The 13785-nt window shown below is 36.6% G+C and overlaps 1 protein-coding gene across 3 annotated transcripts in view; it reads right to left on the bottom strand.

Annotated features, from left to right (window-relative positions):
* Positions 1-11508: 11508 nt before the first annotated feature.
* UBE2D1 (ubiquitin conjugating enzyme E2 D1) overlaps positions 11509-13785 on the bottom strand; it is a 39643-nt gene continuing 37366 nt past the window's right edge. For 2 of the 3 annotated variants that reach the window (XM_021699579.1, XM_021699580.1), the window contains one exon: positions 12649-13516. In XM_021699579.1, the coding sequence (XP_021555254.1) occupies positions 13471-13516 (46 nt within the window). In that variant the 3' untranslated portion in view covers positions 12649-13470. Of the gene's footprint in view, positions 13517-13785 lie in introns of all 3 variants that reach the window. The other variant, XM_021699577.2, reaches the window with a different exon arrangement.

The following is a 13785-nucleotide window of genomic DNA, read 5'->3' as shown; positions in this document are numbered from 1 at the left end:
CTTTATCCATTCATCAGTCAATAAACGTTTGGGCTCTTTCCGTAATTTGACTATTGTTGATAATGCTGCTATAAATATTGGAGTGCATGTATCCCTTCGAATCAGTATTTTTGTGTCTTTTGGATAAATACCTGATAGTACAATTGCTGGACTGTAGGTAGTTCTATTTTTAACTTTTTGAGGAACCTCCATACTGTTTTCCAGAGTGGCTGCACCAGTTTGCATTCCCACCAACGGTGTTAGAGGGTTCCCCTTTCTCCACATCCTTGCCAACACCTGTTGTTTTCTGTTACTAGTTTTAGCAGTTCTGACTGGTATGAGGTGATATCTCATTGTAGTTTTGATTTGTATTTCCCTGATGATAAGTGATGTTGAGCATCTTTTCATATACCAGTTGACCATTTGTATGTCTTCTTTGGAAAAATGTCTATTCATTTCTGCCTATTTCTTAAATAGATTATAGGTTTTTTGGGTGTTGAGTTTGATAAGTTCCTTATAGGTTTTGGATACTAACCCTTTATCAGATATGTCATTTGCAAATATCTTCTCCCATTCTGAAGGTTGCCTTATAGTTTTGATTCTTTCCTTCGCTGTGCAGAGCTTTTTATCTTGATGAAGTTCCAATAGTTCATTTTTGCTTTTGTTTCCCTTACCTCAGAAGACATATCTAGTAAGAAGTTGCTATGGCCGATCTCAACAAGCTTACTGCCTGTGTTTTCCTCTAGGATTTTGATGATTTCCTGTCTACATTTAGGTCTTTCATCCATTTTGAATTTCTTTTTTGTGTATGGTGTAAGAAAGTGGTCCAGTTTCATTGTTCTGCATGTTGTTCTCCAGTTTTCCCAGCACCATTTGCTGAAGAGACTGTCTTTTTTCCATTGGATATTCCTTCCTGCTTTGTCAAAGATGAGTTGAACATATACTTATGGGTTCATTTTTGGGTTTTCTATTCTGTTCTACCGATCTATATCTTTGTTTATGTGCCAGTATCAGACTATCTTGATTGTTATGGCCTTGTAATGTAAATTGAAGTCCGAATTATGATGCCTCCAGCTTTGCTTTTCTTTTTCAATATTGCTTTGGCTATTCAGGGTCTTTTGTGGTTCCATACAAATTTTAGGATTTTTTGTTCTAGCTCTGCAAAAAACACTATTAGTATTTTGACAGGGATTGCGCTGAATGTGGAGATTGCTTTGGGTAGTAAAGACATTTCAACAATATTTGTTCTTCTAATCCATGGCCATGGACTGTTTTTTCATTTCTTTGTGTCATCTTCAACTTCTTTCATCAGTGTTTTGTAGTTTTTAGAGTACAGATGTTTTAACCCTTTAGTTAGGTTTATTCCTAGGTGTCTTATGGTTTTTGGTGTAATTGTAAATGGGATGGAGTCCTTGATTTCTCTTTCTGCTGCTTCATTATTGATGTATAGATGTCAGATCCTTTTTCTGCATCCATTGAGAGGATCATATAGTTCTTATTTTTCTTTTATTAATGTGGTGCATCATGTTGATTGATTTGTGAATATTGAACCACCCTTGCAGCTCAGGAATTAATCCCACTTGGTTGTTGTGAATGATTCTTTTAATGTACTATTGGATTTGATTTGCTAGTATTTTGTTGAGAATTTCTGCATTCATGTTCCTCAGGGATATTGGACTGTAGTTCTTTTTTTAGTGGAGTCTTTGTCTCATTTTGGAATCAGGGTAATGCTGGCCTCATAGAAAGAGTTTGGAAGTTTTCTTTCAATTTCTATTTTTTGGAATAGTTTGAGAAGAATAGGTATTAATTCTTCTTTATATGTTTGATAGAATTACCCTGTGAAGTCCTCTGGACGTGGACTTTTGGTTGTTGGGAGATTTTTTTTTTAATTTTATGTGTTCATTTTTAGAGAGAAGGAGAGTGAGTGGGGGGTGGGGCAGAGGGAGAGAAGCAGACTCCCTGCTGAGCACAGAGCCCAAGACAGGGCTCAATCCCATGACCCCAAGATCATGACCTGAGCCAAAATCAAGATTCCGATGCTTAACCAACTGAGCCACCCAGGCGCTGTTGGGAGACTTTTGATTATTGATTCAATTTCTTTGCTGGTTATCAGTCTGTTCAAGTTCTCTAGTTCTTCCTGTTTCAGTTTGGTAGCTTATATGCTTCTAGAAATTTATCCATTTCTTCCAGATTGTCCAATTTGTTGGCATATAATTTTTCATAGTATTCTCTTATCATTGTATTTCTGTGGTGTTGGCTGTTTTTTCTCCCTCTCATTTGTGATTTTATTTATTTGGGTCCTTTCTCTTTTCTTTTTGGTAAGTGTGGCTAAGGGTTTATCAATTTTATTAATTTTTTCAAAGAATCAGCTCCTGGTTTCATTGATCTATTCTACTGTTTTTTTAGTTTCTATCATTTATTTCTGCTCTAATCTTTATTATTTCCCTTCTTCTGCTGGTTTTTGGCTTCATTTATTGTTCTTTTTCTATCTCCTTTAGGCATAAGGTTAGGTTGTTTACTTGAGATTTTTCTTGCTTCTTGAGGTAGGCCTTACTTACTTTTCTTACTTCCCTCTTAGGACTGCTTTTGTTGCATCCCAAAGATTTTGGACGATCGTGGTTTCATTTTCATTGGTGTCCATGTATTTTTTTAATTTCTTCTTTGAGTTCCTGGTTAACCAATCTTTAGTAGCATGTTGTTTAACCTCCATGTATTTGTGGTCTTTCCAAATTTTTTCTTGTGGTTGACTTCAAGTTTCATATCATTGTGGTCAGGAAATATGCATGGTATGATCTCAATCTTTTGGTACTTATTGAGGCCTGATTTGTGATCTGGTATGTGATCTCTTCTGCAGAATGTCCCATGTGCACTTGAAAAGAATATGTATTCTGTTGCATTAAGATGAAATGTTCTCAATTTATCTGTTAAGTCCATCCGGTCCAGTATGTCATTCAAAGCCATTGATTTTCTGCTTAGATGATCTGTCCATTGTTGTAAGTGGGGTGTTAAAGTCCCCTACTATTATTGTATTATTATCAGCGAGTTCCTTTATGTTTGTTAATTCTTTTACATGTTTGGGTATTCCCAAATTGGGAGCCTAAATATTTACAATTGTTTGCTCTTCTTGATGGATAGTTCCCTTTATTATGATATCATGTCTTTCTTCATCTCTTGTTACAGTCTTTGGTTTAAAATCTAGTTTGTCGGGTGCCTGGGTGGCTCAGTTGGTTAAGCGACTGCCTTCGGCTCAGGTCATGATCCTGGAGTTCCAAGATCGAGTCCCACATCGGGCTTCCTGCTCGGCGGGGAGTCTGCTTCTCCCTCTGACCCTCTCCCCTCTCATGCTCTCTCTCTCTCTCATTCTCTCTCTCAAATAAATAAAAATAAAATCTTTAAAAAAAATAAATAAATAAAATAAATAAAATCTAGTTTGTCTGATATAAGTATGTCTACTCTGGCTTTCTTTTGATGTCCATTAGCATGATAGATGGTTCTCCATCCCCTCACTTTCAATCTTCAGATGTCTTTAGGTCTAAAATGAGTCTCTTGTAGGCAGCATATAGATGCGTCTTGTTTTTAATCCAATCCTGTGTGTTTTGATTTGAGCAGCTAGTCCATTTACATTTAGAGTAATTATTGATAGATTTGTATTTAGTGCCATTTTATTACTTGTTTTGTCATTGTTTCTGAAGATTTTCTCCAGAAAAATAAAGTTTGTCACTTTTGGTCTTTCCTTCCCAGTGGTCCCCTTTAATATTTCTTGAGGACTCATTTATTGGTCATGAATGCCTTTAGTTTTTGTCCTTTTTTTAAAGATTTTATTTATTTAATTGAGAGAGAGTGAGAGAGAGAGCATGAGCTGGGGGCAGGGACAGAGGGAGAGGGAGAAGCAGGCCCTCACTGAGCAGGGAGCCCGACAGGGCTCAGTCCCAGGACCCTGGGGTCATGACCTGAGCTGAAGGCAGACACTTAACTGAGTCACCCAGGCACCCCATGTCTGGGAAACTCTTTATCTTTGTTTGTATTCTGCATGATAGCCTTGCTGGATAGAGTATTCTTGGCTGCAGATTTCCCCCCATTCAACACATTGAATATATTTATATATTCAATATATATTCTATCTATCTATCTATCAACCATCATCTATCTATAATGCCACTCCCTTTTGGCTTGCCTAGTTTCTTTTTTTTTTTTAAGATTTTACTTATTTTATTTAACAGAGAGACAGCAAGAGAGGGAGTAGGAGAGGGAGAAGCAGGGGGAGTAGGAGAGGAAGAAGCAGGCTTCCCGCTGAGTGGGGAGCCTGACGCGGGGCTTGATCCCAGGACCCTGGGATCATGACCTGAGCCGAAGGCAGATGCTTAACGACTGAGCCACACAGGTGCCCCTGGCTTGCCTAGTTTCTGTGAATAAATCTGCAACTAGCCTTATGGTCTTCCCTTGCAAGTTAGGGACTTCTTTTGTTTTGCTGCTTTTAGGATTTTTTCTTTATCACTATATTTTGCAAATTTAAGTACAATATGTCTTGGTGTCAGCCTGCTTTTGTTGATTTTGTTGGGAGTTCTCTATGCCTCCTGGATTTGGATGTCTGTTTCCTTCCCCAGTTTAGTGATGTTTTCTGCTATTATTTCCTCCAATAAACCTTCTGCCTCCTTTTCTTTTCTTTCTTTCTTCTAGGACTCCTATGATACTGATGTTATTACATTTGATGGAGTCAGAGTTCCCTTTGTCTATTCTCATGATCCATCATTCTTCTTTCTCTCTTTTGTTCAGCTTCATTATTTCCCATAATTCTATCTTCTATATCACTTATTCATTCCTCTCTGCTTCTTCCATGCTTGTGGTCATTACATCCAGTCTATTTCAAATCTCAGTTATTGCATTTTTTATTTCTGCTTAGTTGTTTTTAACTCTTTTATCTCTGCTGTAAGGGTCTCCTGATGTCTTCCATGCTTTTCTCAAGCCCAGCAAGTATCCTTATGATTGTTGCTTTAAATTTTCCATCAGGCATATTACTTATATCTGTTTTGATTAGATCTCTGGCCAAGACCTTTTCTTGTTCTTTCTTTTGGGATGAATTCCTCCATTTCAGCATTTTGTATAGATCTCTGTCTTCTTCTGTTAGAAAAGCTTGTTATGTTTCCTTTTCCTGAATGTAATGGCTTTATGAAGAAAAGGTCATAGAGTAACCAGAGCTTGGTGCATCAGGGAGTGTCTCTGGTATGTGCTGTGTGCGCTCAGTTGTGTTTTGGCTGCTCTACCCATCAGGTCAGTCATCTACAGAGGTTCTCCTTGCCTGGGGTGGGCAGTTTTTGGTTCTTGGCTAGAGTGTGGTAAGTTTTAACTGGGTGTGCTCTGGTCTGCTTATTAAATGAGACCTGATGCTACTTCCACTAGAACTGAAACCTCGCAGAACTCTATGGTTTGTAGATGAGGTTCGTGCAAGGGTTTGTGCTAGTCTTTTGGAGAAGAGGTCCAGTGCACTGCTCCTTAGACACACTTGCCTGAGAAAAGCAGTGTCAGGAGAGCAGAGGGGGATGGGACTTGGTATAAGGTTAGGCAACCAGTGTTGGTGCTATGCTGTTTACTGAAGTTGGTTTATGCTGAGGAGCAGGGGAGGGAAATGGCAGCAGCCAGCTCCTTTGTCTCAGAGGAGGGACCTCGTGCTTGCTGGTCTCAGGGAAGAGCGAATAATTTCCCCTTGTGTGTCCCAAGTATTTCTCAATCACTGTTTTCACGTTGTTTATTGGTTGCTTGTCTGCCTGGATTAGCACAGTGCACTTTGGGCTCTATTCCAGCCAAGCCTGCTTTGAAAACTCCAGGCTTTCGGCACCTGGTGTGGCAGGGGAATCTGTGCTAGTCTTCTGGGGGAGGGTCTCGCTGCACTCGGACTGATGCAGGTTTGACCAATTGGGGCAGTGGCACCAGAGTGCAGGGTCATGGTATTTGGAGCAAAGCAGGCTGAACAGCCAGTGTCTGGGTTAGCAACCCTCAGCAGGTGTCTCTGCACCTATGCTGAGGGGCAGGAGAGGGATATGGTGCCTGCTGGCTCTTTTGCCCCAGGAGAAACATTTCTGTGAACGCCGCCTCATAGATGTACTCCAAAAAGAGTGAACATTCCCTGTGCACCTTAGGCAAGCCTCAGATCATGCCATCGGCCCTGGAGTTGCTTGCATGCCTTCTCTTCAGAAACAGGGCAGCGCCCTCAGGGCTCTATCTCAGCCACGCCTGCTGACATCTGAAACTTCAGTCTTTGAGCCCAGCTGGTTGCAAAAACTCACAAAAATCAGCCCCTGTCTTTTCCCCAGCCAATGGCTTTGGGGAAGTGTTCTCTGTGTGCATATCCCTGTGCACTCCACTCTCTCTCTCACCTTTCTCCTTGACCAGGGCTCCCTCCCCTCTGCAGAACCCTTCGATCCATTTCTACTCCAAACCACATCTCTGCACTTCCTACCTTCCTCCATGTGGCCTCTTCTTTTCCTCTAGTTGTGCAGTTTGTTCTGTCAGTCCTCAGGTCAATTTCTTGGGTATTCAGAATGATTTGATAGTTATCTAGTTGTGTTTGAGGATGAGTCAAGCCTAGCATCCTTCTCCTATGCCACCATCTTAGCTCTCCCTGAGAAGTTAGTGATTGTGAAAGAGGATAGTGCATCTCAAAGGGGGTTTAGTCCAGAAATGTAGAGATAATTTAACATCTGAATATCAGTTAATGTAATTCATGCTACATTAATAGAAAAAAAAGGATTAAAACACAATAATAATCTTGATTGATGTAGAAAAAGTATTCGATGAAATTTAACATGTAACTCAACAGTGATTAAAAATGCTCAATTAGGAATAGAAGGGAACTTAGTAATAAACACCATACTTAATATTGAAAAATGAAAGCATTCCTTCAGAAACAAGAAAGGACGCTTGCTATCACTATTTTTATTCAACATAATACTGGAGGTCATAGCTAATGCAACAAGGAAAGAAAAGGAAATAATAGGGATATATATTGGAAATGAGGAAGTTATCATTACTCACAGGTTACATAATTATAATTGTAGAAAACCTTAAAATTCTACAAACCATTAAAAAGTCAATTTAGTAAGGCTGCAGGATACAAAGCAAATATTATAAATTGATTTCTACACAGTAAGAACAGAAAATGAGATGAAAAAAACTTTCTAATACATTTTAAAAATTAGATACCTAGGAATAAAACAATGAAAAATATGCAAGACCTCTACACAGAACACTACAAAACAATCAGTATATACCTACTGACTATATATATATACATACTGAATATACTGAATATATATATATATTCTTTTCTGATCCATGTGTGTGTGTATATATATATATATATGAAATGGAGGAATTCATGTATATATATGAAATGGAGGAATTCATGAATGAATTCGTAAGATGAATTTGATGGTGACCCCAAATTTTCTCATGGAAAGGTGGGAGTCTATGTCCTCTTCCCTTTGAAAGGGCTTATGACTGCTTCAACCAGTAAACTACAGAAGTGACACTATGTAACTTAAGGTGAAATCATAAAAGGTCATGGAGCTTTCTCCTTTTCTCTTAGAACACTTGCCCCCAGATGCTCCCTCTTAGAACTGAGCTACCATGTTGCGAGAAGCTCAAGTCACATAGACTTTTAATAAGTGGCACATCTGAGTGAAGAAGCCTGCTAATGATTTAAGCTCCCAGACCCCTCACCCCCAGCTGAAGCCTCTAAGTATCATGGAATAGATAAGCATCCCTACTGTGCCCCATCCCAATTCTGTATCCAGCAGAATCTAGGAGCGTAATAAAAAAAGGTTTTTCTTTTACACTATTTAGTTTGGGGTGATTTGTCGTTCAGCAATAGATAACCAGAACAAAAGATGTCTTTACCAAAATTGCTCTATGCGTTCAATACAATCCCAATTAAAATTTCAGCAGAAAAAATGGAAAAGCTGATCCTAAGATGCATAAGAAATCACGAGGGACGTGGAGAGTCAAAACACTATCACAAAATAATGAATCTGGAAGACCCATACTTCCTGATTTCAGAAGTTACAACAAAGCTACAGGGATCAATATATTATGGAATTAACATAGGCATGTAGGTCAATGAGTCCAGCAATAAGCCTCTATGTTCAGCTGATTTTCAAGGATACCATGACCATTCCAAGGGAAAGAATAGTCTTCTCAACAAATGGTGTAGGTCTAATCTTTAGAAGGGCTTGCTTACAAGGTTGGCCCTCAGCTGGCATCTAGAAACTTAGCTTTTGAAATTTTCTTTATTTGATAAGATTGTACTGGTTGTGCTAGCCTGACCAGACTGTTTTAAAAACCATGTGATTTACGGTAAACACCTGCTCTTCTTCTGGGAAATTGGAATTTTGGTGGGCAAAGGGTGCCTACATGATTTAGCACCCAATAAAAACCCTGGGCTTTTTAAACAGGCTTCCCTGGGCAGAAATACTGTGCCCATGTTAATGCATTTCACTGTTGGAGGGAGTACACTCTGTGTAGCTCCTTCAAGAACAGCATAGGAAGCCTGCACATGGGTTCCTCCAGACTCTAGACTAATTCCTCTAGTCTTTTCCTTTCTGATCCAGCTGTGTATCTTTGCTGTGTCACTATAATAAATCTTAGCTATAAGTATGACCAAATGCATAGTCTTATGAATCGTCTTCACACACTGAATGTATGGGTGGTTGTAGGCTATTAAAATGAGGGGATTGGGGGGGCACCTGGGTGGCTCAGTGGGTTGAATGTCTGACTCTTGTTTTTGGCTCAGCTCATGATCTCAGGGTCATGGGATGGAACCCTGCATTGGGCTCCATGCTCAGCACAAAGTCTGCTTGAGGTTCTCTCCCTGTCCCTCTGCCCCTCCCCCATTCACGTTCTTTCTAAAATAAAATCTTAAAAAAATGAGTGGGTCAGAAGTGCCAACACAAGTGGTGTCACAACTGGTCCCCACAGTATGTATCTTAAGAGTTTACAATACTGTATTTCATACACAACCCATAGTGATCATTTGAACTAAAGAGATCTTCACACAAACAAATTATATGGGAAAAGCGTAGCTCAGATCTTATACATTTGCCAGCATAATAAAAGCAGCTTCCTCCTGAGCTATGAAAGGCACATCCCTTCCTCTACAGTAGAACCTAATAGAGTGCTAAAATAAGTTTTTAAAGAAATGTATCTTATTATACAAAAATGCCTCCAAATGCTAATACTTTTAGGTGAATATTCCCTCTTTCTATTAGTTCAAATCATTTACAATTTAAAACCACCTTCTTATATATAACAGGACAATGGCAGCAGAAGTTTAAATGTAATATAATACAAACAAGTGATATAATGCTATTAAGTTGTCATGAACATACTTTTACATTACAGATTATTTCTACAACCAAAAACATCAGCTGTCTGCAAATTTTTAATTATCACTATTACTGAAAAAACTCCTGGTGAAAGCATATCAATTGTTTAAGAAGAGTTTGCCAACATCACCCAGTACAGGAAAAAAAAAAAGTAGAAATGACTAATTATCCATACATAGCAAGTTTTACAAGTGAAATTAAACTGATAAGAACAGATACTACACTTGATACTTTTTCAGAAAAATGAAAATAAACCTATTTTCGGTAAAAACTGTTGAATCATTTACTTGATTCCTGAACAAATCTAGACACTAAATGATACCACAGGCTATTTAATAAGGTGATTAGCATAGCACTGCGATAGGCATTGCTTGCTAATACAGGAAGATGTTTTACACATCAAATAAAATGATAAAAAGCCAAATAGTGAATAAGACACTCCTTCTATTCAGTATATAAATTTCTCAGTATACAGAAAATAAAATACTGTAATTATATCAAACAACCAGCAAGAATTATAACCACAAATGCTTTACCACAGCCTAGTTTGCTAACTGCTATACAGCACCCAGAAAACCCTGGGTCAAAAAATAAGACTGAAAACTGGTGTCTGAAATGTTAATTAGATGAATCTTCTCTTATCTATACAACTATTAGAACAGTAAGAGAAGCACTATTAAAGAAATGAGAACTTTCACAAATGACGTGCATTACACTTTAGGGCTAATGAATTGTATTTAAGCCCGTTTTAAGGAAAAAATTTTTGAAAGTCCTAGTACACAGTTGATGAGTGATAAAACTGAACTTCTAAAGTTCACGTTTGTTATTATTTTATTATACTGATAATCACTTAAAAGATTTAAACTAAAGGGGTGCCCGGGTGGCTCAGTCATTAAGCGTCTGCCTTCGGCTCAGGTCATGATCCCAGGGTCCTGGGATCAAGCCCCGCATCGGGCTCCCTGATCCGTGGGAAGCCTGCTTCTCCCTCTCCCACTCCCCCTGCTTGTGTTCCCTCTCTCGCTGTGTCTCTCTCTGTCAAATAAATAAAATCTTTAAAAAAAAAAAAAGATTTAAACTAAAAAGATAAGCAATACTCTTGTATAACAGACCAAATCCAACAATTTGAATACACTGAAGCTCTATTTATATGGCCATGGCTAAAGCATTGATCACATTTTCCATGGCTGGTCCTAGTAACAGGACTGATGATTCTACAGCAGAACTCAGAACATCATTGACTGAACTGGACTTTGAGTCCAATTCAAATTGACTACCAACAAATAAACATGATATTAATAGTTTCACAACCAAGAATCTCTTTTAATCTGAGAGGAAAATTAATTTCCCCAATTTTTCCATCTTAAAAATACAGAACTGTGAGAGCAGGATCCTGAAAAACATCAATGGCTGAATCGTGTACAGAGATAAACTGATCACTGAAATAAAGTGATAAAAGAAATGAAAAACTACATGTGGTATTTTTATCAAGTTTTTTTAAAAGTTACTCTTGAATATTAACTCTTAAGGTTGCCCTTGTGCTCTGTGTTTGTGTTTCTCATTTGATACCTTATGATCCTTTGCAATTGATAAGTAGTTGATCTACAAAATAAATTTTAAATTTTCCCTAAACAGTTTAAGGACAAGGGGGCAAGGGGGATGACTTAAAGCAAAAATGAATAATTATATATGGTTTACATAGGCAGGTGTAAAGCCTGTACTTCAAGAATCATATGCAAATATGGGAGATGAGGGTGAGGTTGCCTTTACAACTTGTATCTCTGACTTAACTGTATGTGACAGTTACTAGTGTCCAGAATTCAACTTGAATATGGTTTTTAACTGTCTTGAAACATCCAGGACTTCAAGAGGTATGATCCTAAATCTCCAAAAGACTACCCATTTTCCTCATTCCAAGGGTCCCTAAATTAATGGTTACTTATGGAGGAAGGCCCCTGACTTCGGACTTACAGTTGTACAAGGTAACTGATATATCCTTGTCAGAATTTAGCAAAACACGACATAACTAAAATGGTGACTTGGTTAATCATTATGCCACTGTTGAGCTCTTAAGGTTTTTATTTAATTATGAGAAATTGTGCTCACTCCTCTGGAGTCTGGTTGTACAATTGAGATGTAAGCAAAGGCAAACAAGAATTAGGCGAATTTCAAAACCTTTAATAAAGAAAAAAAAAAAAGGACACTTCCAAAAATAAATGCCACACAAATCAAAGTTTTAAAAAAAGTGAAAGATATTCAAGAAACAAAATCCTTTACTATCAAAATATACTAAATACTTAAATCTAATGAAGTTGAGTGTAAATTCTGGGTGAATGTAGCTTATAATCATATACCTAGTAAAGCAGTGTTTTTCATGATATGTTTGTTTCAAGACATTACTTAATATAGTTACTTTTTAAACCTATATTTTCTTAAACATCCATTTCACAATTCATTTATTTATTTTTACATTCACTTATAAAAACACATTTTCTAACAACGGGTTATTTTGTGCTTTAATAGTAATGATCCATGGTAAAATACTGAAGTGATTTAAATGCTTTACTAACAACTACATCCATCACAGATTCTTGCACACTTATACAGCTACTGCAATAATCCAAAGAGCTACAACTCTTCTTAAAAATGACACTCACTCAAGTTTGGTAAGCATGCTAAATAATTAGAAATGTATTTTTTTTCCAAGTTAGAACTTTCTAGCTTTCTTTAAAATCTGCAAAGATAACCTGCTTATTTAAATCAGTTTTAACTGGAAATTTATAAAAACAGAGGAAAGCATCATTTTTGAATTTTCTTTATAACATCTATAGTAAAAAAATGGATGTCCTCTTTCAAACTGTGATGGCACTAAACTACTATTTTAAAAATTCTAGATTTTAAAATGTTAAGAAATACAATGTCCATTCCACCTAGAGGGGCATTTTAATAGTTAAACTATTTTTCAGGTCAATACTTTCTTCAGTGTGGGTGACACTGCCTTATACTCATCACAGTACTTTAGTAAATGATCCACTTAAAATGTGATCCAAGACAAACCTCAACTTACTCTAAATTCTCTTCTATAACAAGGGTCCAATGTGTATCATCCTCTAGACTGATAATACAGTAAACAGATACAAACCTAAAGCAATAAAATTTATATAATTAATGGCAGTGAATGCCAAATACAACTCATTCTCACAATTTGGAATTAATTTTCATGCGAAATTTTATAGTTTTGATCCTTACTTATAATAATTTATTTCTTTAAGTAATCAAGACAAATAGTAGAAAAAGCATTTTATTTATATGGAAAAAGCTACATTAATATCTGTAAAAGGTGTCAATATAATATTGCCTATACAGAAAAAAAACTCAAATGTGAATAGCAACAAATAAAAGTTACACATCTTCCTACTTAGCAGTGCAATTAATTCACATTGCAATAACGTTAAGTCAAGTATAACAAAATCAAAACAAGTGTTTCTCCATAATCAGGATACTGAGAATTACAGTGTAAAGATCCTTTCAGGTTTAAGAAATCTGCAATCAATCTACCGAATACCCTAAGACAAGGGAGACAGTTAATTCACTTAATTACCAGCTGTTGGGTTTTTTCAATACTGTTCACAGGAAAATGGTAATGAGTTGACATACATGTAAATAGAATATATTTAGTCTATACAGTAAAAAAATACAAATTATAAAGTGAGCTAACAAAGAATGAAATCTGAATACAGATTTATAAAAATGGTGACATCTTAGACAACACATACAGTATTTCTCATGTAAAAACATCTAGTTTCAGCAAAAAATAATTTGGTTACTTTTCAGATGCATTGCAGATCTTGTAAGCTGAAGATACAGATGTCCAAGTATCTTAAAAACCATAATAAATGTCTTTCTCAATGCATACAAAATGACAAATGCTCTCATCACAGTCTTAAGGGTATTTTTGGAAGTTTGTTTTGTCTTGCTTCAGAAATACATGTAAAATGGGTAAAAATCAAAGGATTTCATGGTACAATGAAACAGTAAACAGTGCTCAATTTACTGCTAATGTTGAAAAAAACCTAGATTTTACAGTACTCTGGTATATATGAAATATTTTTTTATTTTACATTGCATATTTCTGAGTCCATTCTCTTGCATGTCTGTTGTATCTGTAGGCATACAAAAGGGATATAGTAAAAACATACAAATTTAATCTTTTAGAAGACCTATTTATATAAAACTGTATACTCTACCTTTTTATACTTAACTGCAATAATCATTCATATGCCAATTATTGGGTCAAACTTAGGCTCATATATAAAATAAAACAGAAAACAAGTGATGTTTTAACTGATGGATTTCTCTATAACCAATATAAAAACATGCCTAAATTACAAACAACAAAATAGGAAATCAATTTCTAACAGAAATCTATAAA

Source organism: Neomonachus schauinslandi, chromosome 6 (genome assembly GCF_002201575.2).
Source record: "Neomonachus schauinslandi chromosome 6, ASM220157v2, whole genome shotgun sequence".
Lineage (NCBI taxonomy): Eukaryota > Metazoa > Chordata > Mammalia > Carnivora > Phocidae > Neomonachus > Neomonachus schauinslandi.
This window is presented reverse-complemented; position numbering and strand designations above follow the sequence as displayed.